The sequence below is a fragment of the Zingiber officinale genome, chromosome 2A (assembly GCF_018446385.1).
Source record: "Zingiber officinale cultivar Zhangliang chromosome 2A, Zo_v1.1, whole genome shotgun sequence".
Taxonomy (NCBI): Eukaryota; Viridiplantae; Streptophyta; class Magnoliopsida; order Zingiberales; family Zingiberaceae; genus Zingiber; species Zingiber officinale.
The window spans coordinates 115,132,182-115,153,320 of record NC_055988.1 but is presented as its reverse complement, the minus strand read 5'-3'; the positions used below and the strand labels follow the sequence as shown (position 1 = coordinate 115,153,320).

Below are 21,139 nucleotides of genomic sequence, written 5' to 3'. Positions count from 1 at the left end.
TTTCTGTTTATTAAGCTCGTTTAGTCTCGATAATAGCTCGAATAAGCTCGTGAGTTATGAATATATTCGTTAAATAAAGCTCGAGCTCAGCTCGATTATAAACAAGCTAAACTCAAATATTCAAGAGTTCGGCTCGGCTCGGCTCGATTACGCCCCTACGTGTGAGCACAGAAGACCTCCCAATCGTTCGATTGGAGCTGGTTTTCTTGCGATGACACGAGGCAGCCAGAATCGATTCAATCAATTTCGGGGTCTTATGTGAGAGCACAAAATACATCTGGATCGATCAATTGATCGATCCAGCTGCCCCAATCGCTTAGCCGATCGATTGGGATATGACCATTGCGTAGGTTACGAGCTTTGGATGGCTGTAATCGGCTGGATCTGACGTGACAATCGATTGGGGAGTTAATCTTAAATCGTGAAGTATAAGGCGACGACGAGGTTCAAATGCAACAACTCTTCACCGATTCTTCTCCGACTCTCATCGCCGGTTCTTGAAGGCTCTTGGAGCAAAGTGTTGCTGCATTTCCAAACATCAAGAGGCGTTTCCAAATAAGAAGAGAGCAAACTAGGGTTCGTTGTTGTAAATCTTGTAAGGTTTTATTTGTATTTGCTTCTATGTTCTTCTTGTTGTATAGAGAGTATTATACGAGGTTTCTCCACCTCTGGATTATTCCGAGGAGTGTTTTCATAGTGGGGATTGTACTCGTGTGTGGATCCTTAGATTAATCATCTCTTCTTGAGTTGGATACCAAGTAAATCCTTGGAGTTAGCATTGGAGGAGCTTGCGTTGTATTTTTCATTGCAAATCAACATCGATGAAGCGAGATAAGCTATTCACCCCCCTCTAGCTCCGGAGTGCCCCACCAGACACATCCTATATTTCTGTCAACATGATCTTCGAATCCTCCTCTTTGATCACCAACTCTATAGCATGACTGAATTTGTCTATGCTACACAAATTGGTTCTAAGTGTTAATTGAATGAGTGAAGATTGAACAGGCCAAGAATGAACACAATATTAGAACTGATGAACAAAATACAAAGTTTTAGAACTTACAACTTAATCACAGGGTTAAATCCCTTAGTGAACTCTTTACTGTGTTACATATGTGGGAGAGAAAAGGCTAGGAAAAGAAGAGAGGAAAAATTTTATAGTGAAAGGTTAGGGAAATATTTCCCTACTTGGTGTTGTAGGAAGAGAACTAGGAGAGTTACGGTCTTCTTGTATGGAAGGAAAGAGAGAGGTTAACCTAAATGTCTGAATTTGATTTATTGAAAGCATAGATGAATTAAATTAAATCAAGATAGACTAAAAAAATAAGAACTTTATTTATTTTTGACTAATAACAGCGTTTCCACCCAAATCTATGCTTGATGCTTTTCACCTTATTTGGATGGAAGCCAAATTTGAAGAAACTGGGGAAGCATTTTCCAGCCTCTTTCTTCCCTCTCTCCTTTTCTGCACAATGAAACAGAGGTAAAGGCTGTTGAGGCAAATCTTTCCCTAGGTGCATTCCCTTCTTTGTTTCAGTCCAAGAATCATAACTAAAAAAATTGATCTGTAAAACTTCTTATTGCATTTGCTGGATCTACTCTTAAATTAATATTTTGGTTCTTCGATTTGAGTGTTAGTGTTTAATCATTAGTATCATTTTCATAGTTCTTTGATTGATTATGATAGTTTGACCTGCTGTGTATATGTTAAAAATATTTACCAAAATATCCTTACCAAATCATTATGTTGTATTTTTGTGATAAGAGATCATATTTTTTATTGTGATGAATCATAGTCGAGGTGATACGCAAGAGTTCTCAGATCTCAACAAGCTCGCAAAACATTTTCTAAAAGGTGGCAAAGGTAGCATTGGTGGAGATCCCTCTGCTGCTCCTTCAAAGGCTTACATTAAAGAGGTTGTTGATGAACTGCAGAAAGGGGAGGAAAGGGAGTGCCCAATCTGCCTAGAAGCGTATGAGGATGCAGTATTAACTTCATGTGCACACCGTCTATGTCGTGAGTGCCTCTTAGCTAGCTGGCGAAGTGCAATAAGTGGTTTATGTCCTGTTTGTAGGTATTTTTCATCGCCTCCTTATTTGGTTGCTAATGATTTATGACCTAATCCCTACTTATTTGCTCTACGTTGTGATTGTAGGAAATTAGTAAATAAGCAAGATCTTATAACTGCTCCTACTGATAGCCGTTTCCAGATTGACATTGAAAAGAATTGGGTGGAGTCTTCTAAGGTTTCTGTCCTGCTTCGCGAACTAGAAAACCTTCGTGATTTTGGTGCTAAAAGCATTGTCTTCAGCCAGTGGACAGGTTTTTTGGATCTTTTGGAGATCCCACTTTCTCGGTATTCATCTTCTATGCAGTATTATTATTTTATTTATCATTTTATGCTAATCTTGGTAAAAAAACAATATAATATAATTCAAAGTCATCCAACTACTGATGAGGCCCTTGGGATAATCAAGTTTTTGTGCCAATAAATTGCCCATTGTACGACGTGTGAATTAAGATTTCCAAACTTTCTTAGACATCATTTGTCTCAATTCTCATATTGCAGTGGCATTACATTCTATCCTGCTTTGATAAACATTTGTGCTTTTGAGCATGACAGACCATTAACTTATATATTCTCTGCTGTCCACAACACTCATCTTCAATTGATTTTGCAACATAGGTCTATAGGCCCCACAAAGTCAAGGATTCAGTAGCAATGTTTGTCTAGCTTTGGTACTATGTTGTTATGAGATGAATGGTGTAGCTGACCTCTCATTAGGGGATACATAGCATGAACACTCATGTAACACGACCTCAATGAGTGCCTATGTGATTGAAGGAGGTTCAGCATGGGCACTTGCCTATTTACCTAGGCCAAAGATACACATCGAGGGTGTCTCAAATGCTTTCTCCCTCATAAATGGAACCCCTTGCCTACCCTCCACTAGGAAAATTCCTCCTCTACAAACCCTTGAAGAGGCAAACTATCACATCCACCAAGATTGACCTAACAAATGTTAGAATTCGCTTGGATTTGATCCAAAACAATGGACATGCTTGCACCCATGCATGGATGTTTGTGATGTGGCTCCCATTTTGTGTTAGAGAGTGATTCCTCGTGTATTCTCTTGGGCATGGTTTTAACTACCAAAGGTACCTTAAGCATGTTATGATCATCTACTACACTTGTCGACGTGCACAATATATCCCCTGATCAAATCATTAAAACTACTAATTGATCTGAGAGCTCATCCTATATTCCAAAGACCTCATCCATTCATAAATTGTCATTCATAAGTAAATCCTTTGGTGTTACTTCCAATTCTCACATCTCTTTTCCTATAGTAGTGTTCCTATCAGATATTTAGCATGCATGTACAACACCATACACATAAAAGTATAAACTGCATTAAGTAACAACAAGAATAAAACTATATATATCATGCATGCATATATATACACAAACGTAAGCTATTGGATATAAGTAGCACTTATTGCGAATAATGATGTATAATCGACATGCATGTACATCATAAATTATCAATATGAATAATCACACAACATATCATCATAATGTAACAATCATGAATAACAGTCTGACACCATAAATCATACATTTAACACATGCATTCAAATCATTGAAAGTCAGTAATATTATGTATATTGAACAAGGAAGCTTTAAGAGTGCAAGTACAGCAGAAAGAACTAAGAAGATAGAATGGGGCAAAACATGATCTCTTGCAAAAGCTGTGTTGCTTCAAAACCAAACCCAGGACAACAATGTTTTACAACAATTAGAAATCATTCTCTTCACATCACAAGCACACCACTATCACAGTAGTATACAACCATATCCCTAAGCCTCCTCAACCCTTGAATTACCACATCATTAGTACTCCCCAATTAAAACGACACCAAACCTCAATCTCAGATCATGATTACCAATTCAAACTAAGCATCAAGCAACTAAAACTCCACTATCACTGGCTTTTTGGAATCAAATCCTCACCATAGACTTTCATCTTATCCTCCATATAAAAGATTGAGACAAACAATCGTCCCTACTAAAAATCACAACCAACACACCCCATAACTCTATGTGAATATAATATCCAACAGTAACATTCTAACTTGATTCTAGTAAATTATCATAATATTGCCTGAATAGAACCTCCTAATTGTTGCCGTAATCCCAACCACCTCTTCAAATGGAGACAACTAACATGATTACCACAATATCAATAGAAGTATCATAATATTGCCTGAATAGAAGCTCCTAATTGTTGCCGTAATCCCAACCTCCTCTTCGAATGGAGACAACATGATTGGCACAATATCAATAGACCTCTTTATTGTGAGTTTAGTAGAGTTATCTTAACATAGAGACGTCATCTACCCGCCTCATTGCTAACCTACTCTTCGAATGGCGACAACATGATTGGCACAATATCAATAGACCTCTTTATTGTGAGTTTAGTAGAATTATCTTAACATAGAGACGTCATCTACCCGCCTCATTGCTTGGACACCTTAATGTAATCAACACATTGCAATTGTCTAATTGCTTGTGTTGACCCTAAGGTTGATTAACCACTTAGTTTAAGTTCAGAATCACTATTTGTTGGTGCAATCATGCTCCAAGTGGTCGAGTCCAAGTATGTAGTTTTGATGTGTTTGACAAAGGTTTAAAGTTATATTTGTATTGTGTTACTTATGTTGTGTCAAGTGTGCAAGTGTAGTCTACTTGATATTTGCATTGAAAGAGTAATGGAAAGTCCAATAGGTCTTGGCAGATGAGTGAAGTCTAAGTGGGTCTAGATCGATTGGACATTTGGCAAACTATAAGGCTTTAGGTGCTGACAGATTTAGAAGTTCATCAGGAGTTAGCAAACGAGGAAATTCCGGTAGGTTGAGGTCGACTAGATACTTGATAGATGATAAAGACTTAGAGGTGAAATCTCTTGGCAAACGAGGTTGACCAAATACCTAGCACACAGACTTAGAGTTTATCTCTTAGCATGTGAATTGTGAGAGACTGTGAGCAACTTGACCCAAAGGTAGAATAACTACTTAGTTTAAGTTCAGAACAACTATTTGTTAGTGCAATCATGCCCCAAGTGGTTGAGTCTGACCATGTGGTTTTAATATGTTTGACAAAGGTTTAAAGTTAGGTTCATACTGTGTTACTTATGTTGTGTGTCAGGTGTGCAAGTGTAGGCTACTTGACATTTACCTTGTAAGTGTAAGGAGTGAAGTCTAAGTGGGTTGAGATTGACTGCATGCTTGGTTGAAAAGGAAAGTCCAATAGGCATTGGCAAATGGGTGAAGTCTAAGTGGGTCCACCTTGTTTGGACATTTAGCAAACTAGAATTCTTTAGGTGATAGCAGATTTCAAAGTCCAACAGTTGTTGGCAAACACAAAAAGTCCCGATAGGTCGAGGTTGATTTGATATCTGTCACGTAACTCAAGTTTTAGAGGTAAACTCTTGGCACGTGAGTTGTGAGAGATTATGAGCGACTTATATTTTAAATGTGGGTAGCTTTTTTACTTAGGTAAAGACTTATTGAGGAATGTGTGTTTTAGGTCAAAGTGAGTGAGTCACTCCATTGTGTGAGGGTGGAAACTCGCAATAGAAAGTTTTTATTTCGGATTGAGTCTATTGAAATAAAGTCTATCAACTAATTGGTAATTTTTGAATTTAAATTATTATAACCGTTCAATAAGATATTGCTTGTATAAGTTGTTAGCGATTATTAAGAGTGATCATGTTTAAACAGTCGATTGATGAAAGTAAGAAAATTCATTCATAGTAATGAGTCAATCTGGATTAGTATACTAACGATGCATATTAATCAACTGATAACATAGTCACCAAAGGATGCATGTCACCAACAGACCGTGTCAATGGTTGAGTTGACTTGAGGAGTGAATAGTATTGGGTCACGAACAATTGATATATACACACATTAAACTGTTATATTATAAGTTTATAATTGTTATTAATAATATAACAATGTTACATTTATTATAACAATGCTATATTATAATATATATATTTATATATATTAATTAGTTAATTATTTTAATAAACTATAAATAACTAATTAAATTTTATTATAATAATTATTAGTTATTTATATTGATAATTTACTATTTAAATAATTTAAAATTTATTATAATTAATTATTCAAAAATTTATATAATTAATAGAAATTAATTAAATTCTTATTATATATAATCACATAAACTAACTAATCATATTATTGATTAACATACAATTCATTGGTTTATGAATTAAATGAATAATTATTAACAAAGATATAAATTCTATTTAGTTTTAAATATTACTTATAGCCTAATTTAGTTAATTTTTTTAATATATATTCACTCGTAATTACTTATCAATTTTTTGTTCTTAATTAATAAGAAGCATTATTAAGTATTTTATTATTAGTTATTATATATTAGTTTACTAATATTTATTTATAATATAATAAAATTATTATTATTATTTTTTATTATACGATGAGCTCAAGAATAGGTTAAAAAATTAAATAAATTAATCTTAAAATGAAGTATTATTTTGGTTATAACTAATTAATTTAAAATTATTTTCATTTGATTTGAACGGGACTTGATTAAATTTAAAATATTTTTAAATTATAAAATAAGTTTATACATTTTAAATAATAATTTTTTTAAAAACTTTTTAAATAATTTAAAAATTAATAAATATGTATAAAATAATTTAGATTTTCTAATAATTGTTAAAAATTGATAGTGAATTTAAAATAATCTATTTTTTAAATATGATTTTTAAACATTTAATATAAATTTTAAGAAATAAACTTTTTTCCAAATATATTCAAACAATAATTTTAAACTTTCAAATAGTTTTCATACATTGGTAAATAATTTTTACATAATCTTTGAACCTTTTAAATAATTTTTATAATTAGTTTTAGAATTTTTTGATAATTTTGTGAATTATTTATTTTTTAAGTTGATTATTTCAAGCATTACTTTCATACCTTTCAAATATTCATAAAAATTAATTATGTATTTTAATTATTTAAAATAAATTTTGCATATTCAAACATGAGTTTGGAAATAATGCTAAAGTTGTGATATAACTTAGTGACTATTTAATTTAATAATTTTTTACTTTATATGCATTTTTTTATATTTTTGTTATGATAATATCCACTAGTTATATTTGGGTTTACTCTTAGTTTTATTAACCATCATATTTAAATATAACGAACTTTAAAATGAAAATTTGATTAAAAAAAAGGGCAGTCCGGTGCACGAAGCTCTTGCTATGCGAGGTCCCGGGGAAGGATTCATTGTCTTGCTTTTTGCAAGAGGCTGTTTTCAGGATTCGAACCTGTGACATTTTGGTCACAAAGCAACAACTTTACTATTGCGCCAAGGCTCTCTTCTAAATGAAAATTTGATTATATTAAATTAATAGTTTAATAGTTGTTTAAAGTTTTAAATAATGTTTTTGTAAAAAATATTTATTTATTATTTTTTTGTTTAAGTAGATATTATGGTGTGTTTTTTTTTATGAATAGGTTAATATTTCTTATGTTAAATTCGTCATTGTTAAAAATTGTGAATATTTGCTCTATTTATTTGTTTTGAATGATTTTATTTATTTGATATATAATGATACATGGGTAGATAAATGACACAAAAATAATAATTTTATGATCCAGCTTGGAGAAACTTCGACTAGAGAATCAATTTCATTGACAATATTTGCATTGTGATATGATTAGACATGGTAGTGGTGTCACATGCTTGAAATAAGATCTGGCTGGTGGAGATATGGATAATTCCAAGTGTTCAAAAGTCTTTCAAGAAATTGGTCGTGCAATGGAGGAACTTGATAGACGAAATTTAAAGTACAAACAACAATGCAAAGTTTTTAATAGACGAGCATCTAGAACCTATTTATGATGAACTTGGCAGTTGTGGTGAAGGTAGTCCAAATGACTAAAACACTTCTAGCTGCTCTCTGTGCATATCGAATTGAGTATGAGCAACATATGCAATATCGTTTGATACAGTTCGTGCTAGTGGAAGTGGCTTAATTGTTGCATCAACATTGGGGAGAAGTGCAAGTGTTCTTATTTCCTTATCATAAGGTGGTATTGGCCATTTCTTTTCTTCTTTGAGATGAAGGCGCAATTGATATTGATCCATGCATTCCCAAACAAACTAGGATTGATGCATATACAAGGGAGAAGAGGAAATCGATTGGCTAAAGTATTGCAAAACTTTTTCATTTCAATAGAATTCTCCCTAATATTTGGTATCCAACTTCCAACTTCATATGAAATTAATACAGACGAATAAACTGAGGGGATTAAGATATGGATCCTACCGTGTAAGAAGCAATGGGCCTATATGGAGTTTCATTAATGTGCGATAATTGGACAACATCACATATAAACAATATTAATTTTCTGCTATACTGTAATAGAAAGGTGATATTTCACAAATCTATTGATGCAATTGGAGAATATCATGGTGCATCTTACATATATTACTTGATGGGTTACCTCAAGAGATAGATTTGATTATGGTAAAGAATGTAGTGAAAAAAGGATAATTATTAACAAATTCCTTTATAGTCATCATTAGATTCATGGGTTAATGAAAAATTTATTGATGAGAAGATTCTATGACTAAGAGCAACTAGGCGTACAACTCACTATCCAATTATTATCCTAGAAAATGTCAATTTGAAGACCATGTTCACTTTTGAATGGGGAACCTCTCGATACTCTAGCACCACTACGAGTAAGGACAAAAAATTGTTATATTTGCTAAATTTTATGACTATATAGTAGATATTCTTATGGCATTATAGTTTTTGTATGTTGTTCTACACAAAGTCAACATGGTGGGCAATGCCTACCACCTAATTCATAAAGCAAAAAAAGAAAGCAAGCGGAGGCACAACCACAAATCAACTATCAACATTTTGTTGATATAATCACTACAAGATGAGACAACTAAATAGGAAAACATGTTCATTTGGTAGACACATATTTTTTAATAATATATATATTTTAAATATTATTCATAATTATATATGCTTAATTATTTTAGATTATTACATCAATTTGATATATCAATATTGGCACAACCTAGCCATAAATAATAATCTCTTAATGATCCTCAAAATTGTAATATGAAGACTACAAGTAAATAGAGAATTAACTGCTGAGAATATTAATGGCAGTTGATTATTTTAATGAGCATATGGTTCTTTAGGTAATCCTTTTGCAATATCATGTAAATATAAAATAAATGTTCCTAAATATAGAACAATTCATTATTCTTCATTGCCAACATATATAAAAATTAAATTATATTTATTATTATTTATCTTATAGACAAGTGGTGGTTATAATATGGAGAATCAACCATTTACGGATTTTCTCACATACAAGGTCTTTAAGTGGTTGCAAAAGAAACTGATCCACTTTCTCCCTCATTCATATGAAAGTTCAAAATTGTCTTTCTTATTGTCACTCGCAGAAGACGGTCTACATTCATTATGATATGCATCTTCAGTTAAGAGCCATACTTGATAAGTGAGCACAAGAATTTAGTGATATAAACCTATTTGATATTGGATTCGTCAGCATGATCTGATGATGGATTGGTGGAGTGTTATTGAGGTTAAGAATCCATTACTTGATGAAGCAGATCCATCACGACTATCTCAATTTCTTATCTAACAAATTAAAAAAGAGCAAGCTAGAGAAATTAGTGAAGAAGAAGATGATGAAGCTTTTGAACGAGAATTTTTAATTTCTGAATCTCGACCTGGACATTCTCATACATCCCAACCCCCAAACACAACCAAAGTCCACAAATAAAGCTAAAGTCAATGATCAATTTCTACTAAAGAGAAAGGGGAAAGTAAAGCTCTTGCTTTCAAGGGAAAGAGCCAATTGAGGATTGGTGAAAATCCATTCAATGTAATTGATGAGCTAGAACATGATGAAAGTGATATCATAACACTACAGTTTGATAGGAAGTTCAAAATGATGATAGCGATGTCGACAACATTCAAGTACCATTTGAGATGATGACACAAGAGATGCACTTGGTGGTTTTGAAACTTATGTTCCCTTGACTCTAGCACTTGACCCTTAGATATGTAAAGGTTACACATACAATCCAAGATGATGATCATGATGCTCGAATCTATGATTCTCAAATGTGGGACAGTTTAGCTAAGGTTGATTTTGATTGAATTTCATTATACTCTTGGCCTTCTTATTGCAGCTTGGATACATCATATGGTAAACCATCATATCATAGCTCGGGGGTATATGCTTATCCTTACTTGTGTTTGTACTAGTTTGGATTATTGTGGTGCTAGGCTAAGTTCAACTACTAGTGGTGAACCGAGATATGCTTGCTCATGAATGTGTAGAGAAATCAATATCAATATCACATATCATGGGATAATTATTTGATTTGGGTGTTAGAGAATTATAGAGTTGATCTTACAGTATGTTACACTAATCGATGCTTTTAATCAATTCATGATACTCCTTTTGGTATGAGCATGTTATGTACTTAGTACTTACTAAGGTTATTCTAAGGTGGCATTTGGTTCATTCTTAGGAATCAGAATGGGAATGAGTATCATAGTATTATGGAATGAGAATAGGTATTTAGCTTGGGTATCATTCTTAAAAATAATATTTGGTTAGTTGAATATTTTCAATCGGAATGAACCTAAATTTTCTTTTTTTACCTTTGAGGAAAATAAGAAAAAAAAATTAGATGTGAGAGAAAGTATGATGGGAAAAAAATGAAGAGAGGGAAAGTGTGGTGAGAGAAAATGAGAGAGAGCGTGATAGGAGAGATTGAGGAGAGAAAAAAATATGCTAAGAGAGAACGTGTGATGGGAAAAAATGAAGAGAGAGTGTAATGGGAGAGAATGAAGAGAGGAAAAGTGTGATGAGAGAAAATGAGGAGAGAGTATGGTAGGAGAGAGCGTGATGAAAAAAATGAGAGTATGTAATGGGAGAGAAAGTCATGAAAAAGAATGAAGAAAGAGAAAATAAGGAGAGAGAGTGTGTGATGGGAGAGAATACAGGGAGAAAATGATAGAGAATGTGTGATGAGAGAGAATGAGGAGAGAGAAAGTATAATGAGAGAGAACAAGGAGAGAGAAAGTAAAATGAAAGAAAAATTGAATAAATATATTAAGGATATTTTTATTCAAAACTTAATTTTCATTCTCATTCCCATTTCCATCAAAACCCAAGGGAAGATGTGGGTTTCATCAATGCCTAAGTTTTTGGGTTTTATTCCAAAATCTTGATTCCATTCTCATCAACCAAATACAAGGTTTGAGAATGAATCCATTCCTTCATTTCTAAACCCTTAAATCAAATGCCACTTAATTTTTTTTGTAAATTTTAATTCTAATTTGTAACAATATCAAATTCTTTTCAAATGAGAAATCTATTTATTTGCTTTTATCAATCATGTCAAGTTGTTCAATAGTTGAGAATTTATATAAAACTAGGGATGCAAACGAGCTGAACCGAGCCGAATAGTAATAGGCTCGAGCTTAGCTCGTTTAAGTTATATTCGAGCTCGAGCTTTTATCACAAGGCTCGAGCTCGGTTCGTTTTAGAATTATCAAGCTTGCGAACAGTTCGAACTCGGCTCGTTATTAGCTCGATTATCAAAGGTAACGAGCCTAACTCGTTAAGCGAACTCGGGCTCGTTTTTGGGCTCGTTTAGAGCTCGTTTTAGAACTCGTTTTTTGGCTCATTTTAAAGCTTATTTTAAGGCTCGTTTTAGAGCTCGTTTTTTTACTCGTTTTAGAGCTTGTTTTTTGGCTCAGTTTAAGGCTCGTTTTTTTGGCTCGCGAGCCTATAAACGAACATGTTCGCGAGCTCATGAGCCGAATATCCTTAAGCTCGAGCTCGGCTCGATAAAACTGTCGAGCTCGAAATCGAGCTCGAGCTCGGCTTGATAAGATAAACGAACTCGAACGAGCTTTTTACCGAATCGAGCTCCGAATAACTCATGAACTGTTTGGTTCATTTACATCCCTATATAAAACCAATTTAAAATCAAGTATATCATAAAAATTATTTTTTAAAAACAAATAAAAATAGAGTAAACACACATTCATCTAAGAATTATTATGTATATAGATGAACAATGTAACAATAAGTCAAAACCGTCCTACTATCATATCCATTATAAATCAGATTAAACAACATTTTTACATAAATTCAAAATACAAAAATTACATTAAATTCCATGAATAATTTGAAGATGTGACAATATAGAATCACTATCTAAATAAATATAACATAACTTGGAGTCGAAGACTAATGCAAGACTTAGACGCAATGTCTCTGCGATAAAATTTTAAGCGATCAATATTATTTTAATTTTGCCAACAATAATAAAAAAAATATGTTGAATTTATACCTTTGTAATAGCCTTTGCAAACTTTTAATAGAGTTTAAATATCTCACGACATAATATTGAAACATGAATTCAATAACAAATAGCCGAAATATAAAATCAAGTGAGCATTTATAACAATATAATATTAATAGAAATAATTTTTAAATTAATATTCATTTGTATTTAAAATAAAGAAGTACTAAAATTGTATCAGCACGATACAATACAATATTGAAATCATATCGTTCTGATTTAATATTGAAACTCCGGCACAGGCTCACTCCTGACCCATGGAAGAAGAGAAAAAAATGAAAGGACAAAGGGGAAGTGATTGACAACTGTGGTGATGCTAGGAAGAGTAGGCAGTAGTAGATGGTGGCAAAAGGTAAATACGCTCGCCTCTAGCGCCCTCGCTAACCTGTCCCAGGGCCAACACGGAGGAGGTAAATCACTGGCGGCTACTAGCCTTTGGAATAATGACTAGTACATAAGGGATACATTTATCTCAGATTTGTCGAGATTCGAACCCCAGACCTCATGGTGGCAACACCTCATGCTCTAGCCACTAGACCGTCCCGAGGGGACCGTAGATGACTGCGAGTTAGAGAGAGATAGAGAGAGAGAGATGAAGAGAAGGGAAAAGGGAGGGGAGAGATGGTTGACACTTGTCTTTGCTGTATTGGTACGTGGGTGATGAGCGGTGGCAATAGTATGTTGCACACATGGAGTGAGAAAGAGGGGAAATGAGAGAGAAAAGTTGGTTGTTAGTGGAAGGTGCTGGCAGCAAAGACAACATCCCAAGTAAGTGAAGAGAGTGAGATCAAGTGTGGTGTATCCCAATTTTTTTGAAATTCCATTAACTCATCCAAACTATTCCCATATGTAAATTTGGTTCAGCACTAGCTAAAATAAATTCAAATGGGCCCCAGTTTGAACCTTCATGACCCTAATCAACAAGCCTACACAATGAGTGCTTTAATGCTAAAAATCTTATTTGGTTGGTTTAGTTTAATTTATTTTGTCCTCTAAATTTTCTTACAAAAATCCATTTAAGATGTGAATAATTAAATACACTAAAAACTCAGAATCTAACTCATACTCAGTGGCGGATACATGTTTCTATAATTCCTGACAAGTGAGCTACCTTAGGCATACTCAGTTTCTTGCTCTCTTTGTGTTTTGGGAAATGGAAGGTAGAAATTTAGTAATTTATATCAACTCCATCTTGAAGATTATGTGGTCCCTACCAGGCTTTTGCCATCTTGATATGCAATAATCACCATTTCTAATGCACTTAACTGCCTCCAGCTCATAGATGCTCTGAAAGCTAGGGAGCATATTTTGTTTTCTGATAGTGCTTCATTTTTTACTTCTAAGAAAATTCCTAGAAAACAAGGCAAGGAAGAAACATGTTAATCTTGGCCACGCTGCTATAATACTTAATTTAATTCCTCACTATTGATATGTTAATCTTAGCCGCAGTGCTACAATTCTTGAATTCCTCACTATTGCCATTTTTATACAAATTGGTCGATCCTACTTGCTGGCCTCTTTTGGAGCCCTTTAATTTTTGATTTTGTACTTGCATTCTTTTATAAGCTGTGTACTTTATTTAATTTATTTGGTATGATGTTGACCTAAGGGAATCTTTTGAAAGTCATTTCATTTTATTGTTGCAAGATAAGCGAGATCTTGGTCCCTGTGATTTCTTCAGAATTTTCTCTTTATGATTTAGTAATTTGAAAAGTGGATTGGGTAACACATTTTCTTCCAATCAGGCAGAGTTCACATTTTCCCTTAAAGACACCACATTGTTTGTGCTACTACTGCACCTCTACTATTCTCTTCTATATATTCCTTTAGCTATTTCTATGTTCTACCATGCAATTGGAGTTGTAATTTTGTTGTTTTTAGGCACAATTTCTCATTTGTTCGTTTGGACGGGACCTTGAATCAACAGCAACGAGAAAGAGTGCTTTGTCAATTTGCAGAGGACAATAATATATTGGTCGGTTTGTTTGAATATTTTGCATTGCAAAAGTTTGCTTATCTGTGAATTCATTTGGTCAATTGTTTATTTGTTCATCCAAGGTGACCTACTTCTCTTACTATAGATACTACTTATGTCATTGAAGGCTGGTGGTGTTGGAATAAATCTTACAGCAGCAACTAGTGCCTTCCTCATGGTATGAATAGTAATTTACTTTATGATGAAGAGTCTAATCCTAGTATTTTTCAGATTTCTATAATTTTGCTTCCATCCTTTGTAGAAACTGCAGAATTTGATGTTTAATTATGTACATTTATCATGGTTGATACTTGATAGACATACAAAATTTAGTCATGCTAAAACTGCACCCTCATTGTCATACATTTCTTTGTTCAAAATTCTGAAATGGGTAGGATAAATCCTAGATGCTAGGTTATTAAAAATATTTTTTCCCCTCATGAAAGTGCCACATTAATCTCACATAGTGTCGTGTCTTTATCTAGAGAGGCAATAATTGAGGCAAAAACAAAGAATGAAATGTCGTGTCGTGCCGCCCTTCACATATGATTTTTACCGTTCCGCCGCGCAGGCGAAACCAGCACACCGCGTAGGATGATTTCGGCGTGCATCACGCACGTCCGTGACAACACGCACGTCTGTGACAACACGCACGTCCGTGACAGCACGCGGGACTGAAGAGCGACGAGGTATGATTTTCTCCTATTCGCAAACGACTCGATGTCCCAGTCTCGGATGCTTCCCAGGTGGCGTCGGAGGAGTCGCGGGATGTCTCCAACGGCTCCGAAAGCATCGTTGGACGCTTCTAGAGGCTCCAAAAGCATCCCGCGATGCCTTCCTACTTCGGCTCCGCAACGGCGCTAAAAACTTGTTACGAGGCCGCAAGTGCACGACTATATAGTCAGTAATAAAAAGATATTGAACCCAAGGGATTGGATATAAGCATTAGAGACTAAACTCAACAAATTAGCTAAACGATCGAGATTTGTGAATTTTTGCACTTAAAGTAAAAGGGAAGAGGAGAGAAAGAGAGGGAGTAAGGAAAGTTGGTTGAGGAAAACATTCTAAGAGTTTGGTTTCATTGTAATGCCAATCAATGTATTAAGAATTACCTAATACCCATCCTCTATCCTTATGCGTATGCAGGAAGTTTAATATAAGTACCCCGAATATATTTTGATGTGATCCTATTATATTTGATCCTTGTGTTTAAGTGTGTAGGAACTTAGGAATACAATAAATCGAGCGGAAGCCACGGTGGACGAGAAGGATGACACCGAAAGTGAGTAGATGGGCCGGTGCATCTGAGAGACGAAAAGCTATGGAAGAGTACGCTGGTGGAGTGAGAAGGATATGTACGACATTTTCGAGGGACGAGAAGTCGGAGTGAAAAATTGCTCTAAGAGAAGGACAATGTTGGGCTCGGATAAGCTCAACTTTAGATGGCCAGAGAATCATCTAAGCGACCGGAACGGAAGATCGGACAAGTCAACACTGTTTGACTTGTCCAGGTGCTGGGACTACGGGCCCACACACTCGTAATCCCTTGGCGCCTCGTCGAACAGAAGCTGTTGTGGATGACGCTTGGGTCCACGTTAGCAGCAATCTAGGCGCACAGACTAGTCCAGGCATCCGGACAAGGATGAATTTTTATCATCGTACCGTTAAGTAGCCGTTGCGAGCAGATAAGGCGCACAATTGGGGGAGCCCGGAAATGCCGCGTTAGTAAAACGGCTAGTTCGACTAGTAGGCTATAAATAAAGCTCTAGTCCTCTTCATTTTACAGAACACTCGAATACGAACTCTGTGCTTTCATTTGTTTTACTGTCTTTATGATTCTACGCTGTCAACTTTGTAAGAGGCTAATCTGCCTTCGTCTAAAGGAGATTTGTTGAGTGGAGCTTTCACTGTCTTGGACTAGCAACCTCCCTAGTTGTAAACCAAGTAAATCTTACCTCTTCTTTTTCATTATGTTAATTAACTTTTGTTCAACTAACCTGTGTTATCTTTGCTAAAGCATGAAATCAAGAGTTTTAAATTTCTTAACAGGGCAATTCACCCTCCTTCTCGCCGGCCACACAGAACCAACATTTAATTCAATACCGACATTATCTCGCGACGGTCATGACAGAGTGGTATCTCTATTAGTATCTAATGCTACCGAATGAACGTGGTCCCTAGGAAGTCCGATTAACGGGATACCCTTGTCACTAGGGGTTCTCGGTTATACGTTCACTAGAGTACACGAAACACTTGATAACATAGATTTAGAAATAACCCATTTAGCCTAATACAATGCTTCCTTGTATCGAATCATCCTCCCTTTCAAGGCAATACCCTAGAAGTCCGGTTAAAGGGATACCCTTATCATTAGAGCCCTCAGTCATACTTCTAGAGTATCCTCTTACGAGGTCGACAAAACAATACAATCATTCAATCAAACATGAGATCTAAGCACAAAAACACCATACACATATAAGATCAAATAAATACAAGCCATAAATATGTCATATGGATAGGAAATTGGCAAATCCAAAGAGTATACATCAATTATACATCACAACTACTCTCTTGATCATAGAACAAAGAGATCTACTCCATGACGATTGACGAGAGGAGATGAATCCAAAGACATTGAAATTGCAAGCTTAAAATCCAATATAAAGAAAAGAGGAAGAAAAGCTTATCGAAGGCGTTGAGTGGTTTTCGAATCAAATTATTTGCTTCAGGAATCGAAGGAGATGTTGAATACGGCTTCAGTTCTTCAATCGGGGCGCAAAAGAGGTGATCTAGACCAAGATGGATCTCCCAAGAGGGAGAACCTTCGTCTCTTTGAAAAGGGTAAGAGCTCCCCTTTTATAGAGCAGCGCACGACCCCAGGCACGGCTCGTGTTACGGTCATTCCTTTTTGCACGGCTAGGGCTTGAAGGGGGGCTCTAGAAAGGTAGCACGATCGTGCCTGCACCTTGCAGGGTATGAAGTCGTTCGGTGGAAAAGCATGGTCGTGCCAATTGGCATGGCCACCCCTTGATTTGGCTATATGGATACTTGGCACGGTTGTGCCTTTTGACACAACCCGATCTTGCCTCAATTCTGAAAATCTAGCACGACCATGTGAAAACACACGGCCTAGACTTGCTTGTGCTCTGGTAGGGTGGTACGACTGTGGCTTGCTTATCCTTGGTATGGAGCCACGACCATGTGAAACCACACGCCCAAGCTCTGCTCTTCTTCCTAGATCGATCCGAAGCACGTCTCAACTCTGTTCTCGCTCGGAAATTGTATCTTGTTATTAGCAAAGCAAACAAAGAGCAAATCTCCGACAAAGGAAATAATTATGCCGAAAATATGATAAGGATGACTGAAATAATATAGCACATACACCCCCACCTCGTGATCTGCCGAGCCCCTCGGTGATATTGCTTTGAAAATTAAAATTTTGATTTAATTAATTTAAACAATTCCCAAGTATGTGTAATATTTCAAACTGGTTTTTATAAATCCTAATTAAATTATCCCAATAAAATATATGAAAATTATATTTAAAATTAAAAATTTTTAAATAAATTTTATTGATTAATATTATAAAAAATTATAATAATTCTGATTTATATTCGAATTTTTTTTATTATTATTTTAAATTTCATTTAAAAATTTTAAAAAAATTCTAATAATTCTGATTTATATTTTAATAGTTTTTATTATTTTAAATTTCATTTAAATTTTTTTAAAAAATTCTAATAATTCTGATTTATATTTTAATATTTTAAAAATTTTTTAAAAAATTATAATAATTCTGATTTATATTCTAATATTTTTTATCGTAAAAAATTCTAATAACTCTGATTTATATTCTAATATTTTTTTATTATTTTAAATTTTATTTACAAATTCTAAAAAATTCTAATAAATTAAATTTATATTCTGTTTAATTGATATTTTTTTTACTATTTAAAATGTATATTATTTAAATTAATTAAATGAATAAATAATTAATTTATATAATTATTATATATAAAGTAACATCTTTGTGTTAATTTATATATTTATTATAGATAATATTTTTTTATCTTAGAATTAATTTAAAATTTGGATCCATGAATATTAACATATTTAGCCTTTTTACTTTTAGGATTCTTACTTTCTGAACATATGAAATATATATTTTTATCTTAGAATGTCTCTATTTTATCTAAGAAATATTACTTGTCCTTTATTTTAAAAGTTTTGATAAAGGTATGCTCAAGTTTATGATTTCTAATAAAACATTTATAATCTTGTACACTTTTGATTATTCTAAATTGAGAAAGTTAAATTAATATTATTAGGAGATTCTTTCAAATTTTTTTTATAAAAATACCGAAACCGTATCGGCACGACATGATACGATACCGAAACCGTATCGTTTCAGTCTGAGACCGAAATTTCGGAACGGGTCGAAATTTTAAACCTTGGGCAAAAGTAATTTAGTATTTTTATTTGAATCGATGTGGACTTGGAATTATCTTAGTGGGTCATATTTTGTTCTTCCTAATCCTGTGAAGGTTCTCCAGTAAGCTTCTACACGTTCAAGTGACTGGTGCCAAGTGAGATTAATTAGCTTACTGATGTTGACTAACTTTCTTGATAACTAATAGCATTAGTCTGAATTATGTTAAAATAAAATGTGAGTTCTAACATAACAATTACAAATGGTTGAAGCAGCTACTATGAAAAGCTAAAAAATACTTGTGTGAAAATGTTATTCCTTTAGAGCTATTACGAAGCAACTATTAGCTGCATTCCATTAGAACTATGTATATGTTTGTTAAATATGCCATTCATTTGTGAAATACTTTTGTTTATTACCTCTTCCCCCTTTGTTAAATTCCTGTGATCTTAAATGTTTTCCCCTTAGGATCCATGGTGGAACCCAGCTGTTGAAGAACAGGCTGTGATGCGAATTCATCGTATTGGTCAAACCAAAAGTGTTGCTATCAAAAGATTTATTGTAAAGGTAAAAATTCCATATCTGATGGTGTTCATTGGAGAACAAGAGCTCATTGTTCTAAATTTGTGTTCTTATGTGTGTTCATAGAGTTTAATTTTTTTTTGCTTTGCTTTTATCTGGGAGGTTCTGATGCAAAAATAAAATGGTAGGCATTTTTTGCTTTGTTTTTACCTAGAATTTAGTATGTTAATATTATATGTGAATGTATAGTTTGAGCATTTGTAGTTAATTATATAGCAATGATTGTAAGAGTATTAAATTTTATCCCATACCGTAAAGAGTTACATCTCTTTTTACCAATTCACCAGCCAATTTAATTTATCTCAAGGCGAAAATATGTAAAATGTTGCTAATATTTATGTATTAAAGGTTTAATTGTAAATATGAATTTTAGGTGGTGTTTGGTTAAATAGCTGGAATGACTATGGGTATGAGTTTAATAGTAAGGTGAAATGGAAATAAGAATGGGAAATGAAATCCACCTAGTTATATGGATTTGGTTGATTCCCATAAATCTAGAAATCATTCCCAAATTCATAATTCAAACACTATTTTTTCCTATCATTCCATTCCCTCATTCCTAAATCCATCAATCCATCAATGATACATCAGAACTTTTAATTGAAAAAAAATATGCTAATTCAATTTAAATCAAACCAAATTGATCTAACCCAACCATATTGATGGATTTAATTCTGCAACCCATTCGGTTTGGTATGCTTTGAAAAGAAATTTGAGCGATCATTAGTTGGTTTAGTTTGGTTCAGTTTCAAGAATGGGGCACCCCTAGTCATGAAATTCTATTCCAGTGGTAGGCATTAGAAGACGTGTATTACCCATGTACGTGAGGAAAGCTTTTGTTTCTTGTCTCTACAAGTGTTATTTTGATTCTGGTCTATTTATTAGGAAGAATAACTAGTGTTTAACTTCAAGTTATGTTGGACAGGGAACTGTGGAGGAGAGGATGCAAATTGTACAGGCTCGAAAACAAAGGATGATATCTGGAGCTTTAACTGATCATGAAGTGCGGGCCGCACGCATCGAAGAACTAAAAATGCTTTTTACATGAAAGACTTCTGATGAGGATTTTTGGTGGCTGATTGGCCGCTTGATCTGCTTGTGACTATATTCATGTTGCTAATGCAGCTTTTCCACTTGCTGGCTTAGGTAATGACATAATATTCATCTGCACTGAAAATGTGATATTTCTTGACACCTATGGTGATTGTTTGTGCCTTGCCTTCTGCATGTTGTATGAGTAACCTCTTGAAAGAAACATTTTAAACAAATGGAATCAGATTATGAGGGTCATGCTCTAAACTTATAATGCACGAAATGAAAGAAAACTAGTGTGATACCGGCCCAGTGATGTGAAATGGTATGATAGGAATAAATCCACCATCTAAGGATAAATTTTTTGATTTAACTCACCTTTTGAAAGAAACCTACCAAGAGATGATAAGAAACTAAAAGGCAAACACAGTTTTTGTTTTTTCAAGTCAAAGATGTATATCTTTTTGCAAAATTCAACCCCCTCTTATACTTGGAACATCCCTCCAAGAATAGGAATTCATGGAACATTTTCTAAGACAACACAATACTCAATACACACTTGGACAAAGCACAACACATTTAAGCCAAGTATAACTACCAACACACATG

General features: G+C 34.1%; 1 protein-coding gene across 1 annotated transcript in view; it reads left to right on the top strand.

Moving 5' to 3' along the window:
* LOC122041985 (DNA repair protein RAD5A-like) overlaps window positions 1–20,725 on the top strand; it is a 42,832-nt gene extending 22,107 nt beyond the window's left edge. Inside the window, exons 15-20 of the mRNA XM_042601891.1 lie at window positions 1,797–2,075; window positions 2,157–2,357; window positions 14,394–14,487; window positions 14,594–14,665; window positions 19,385–19,483; window positions 20,424–20,725. Of these exons, the coding sequence (XP_042457825.1) occupies window positions 1,797–2,075; window positions 2,157–2,357; window positions 14,394–14,487; window positions 14,594–14,665; window positions 19,385–19,483; window positions 20,424–20,546 (868 nt within the window). The 3' untranslated portion in view covers window positions 20,547–20,725. The remainder of the gene's footprint in view (window positions 1–1,796; window positions 2,076–2,156; window positions 2,358–14,393; window positions 14,488–14,593; window positions 14,666–19,384; window positions 19,484–20,423) is intronic.
* The last annotated feature ends 414 nt before the right edge of the window (window positions 20,726–21,139 follow it).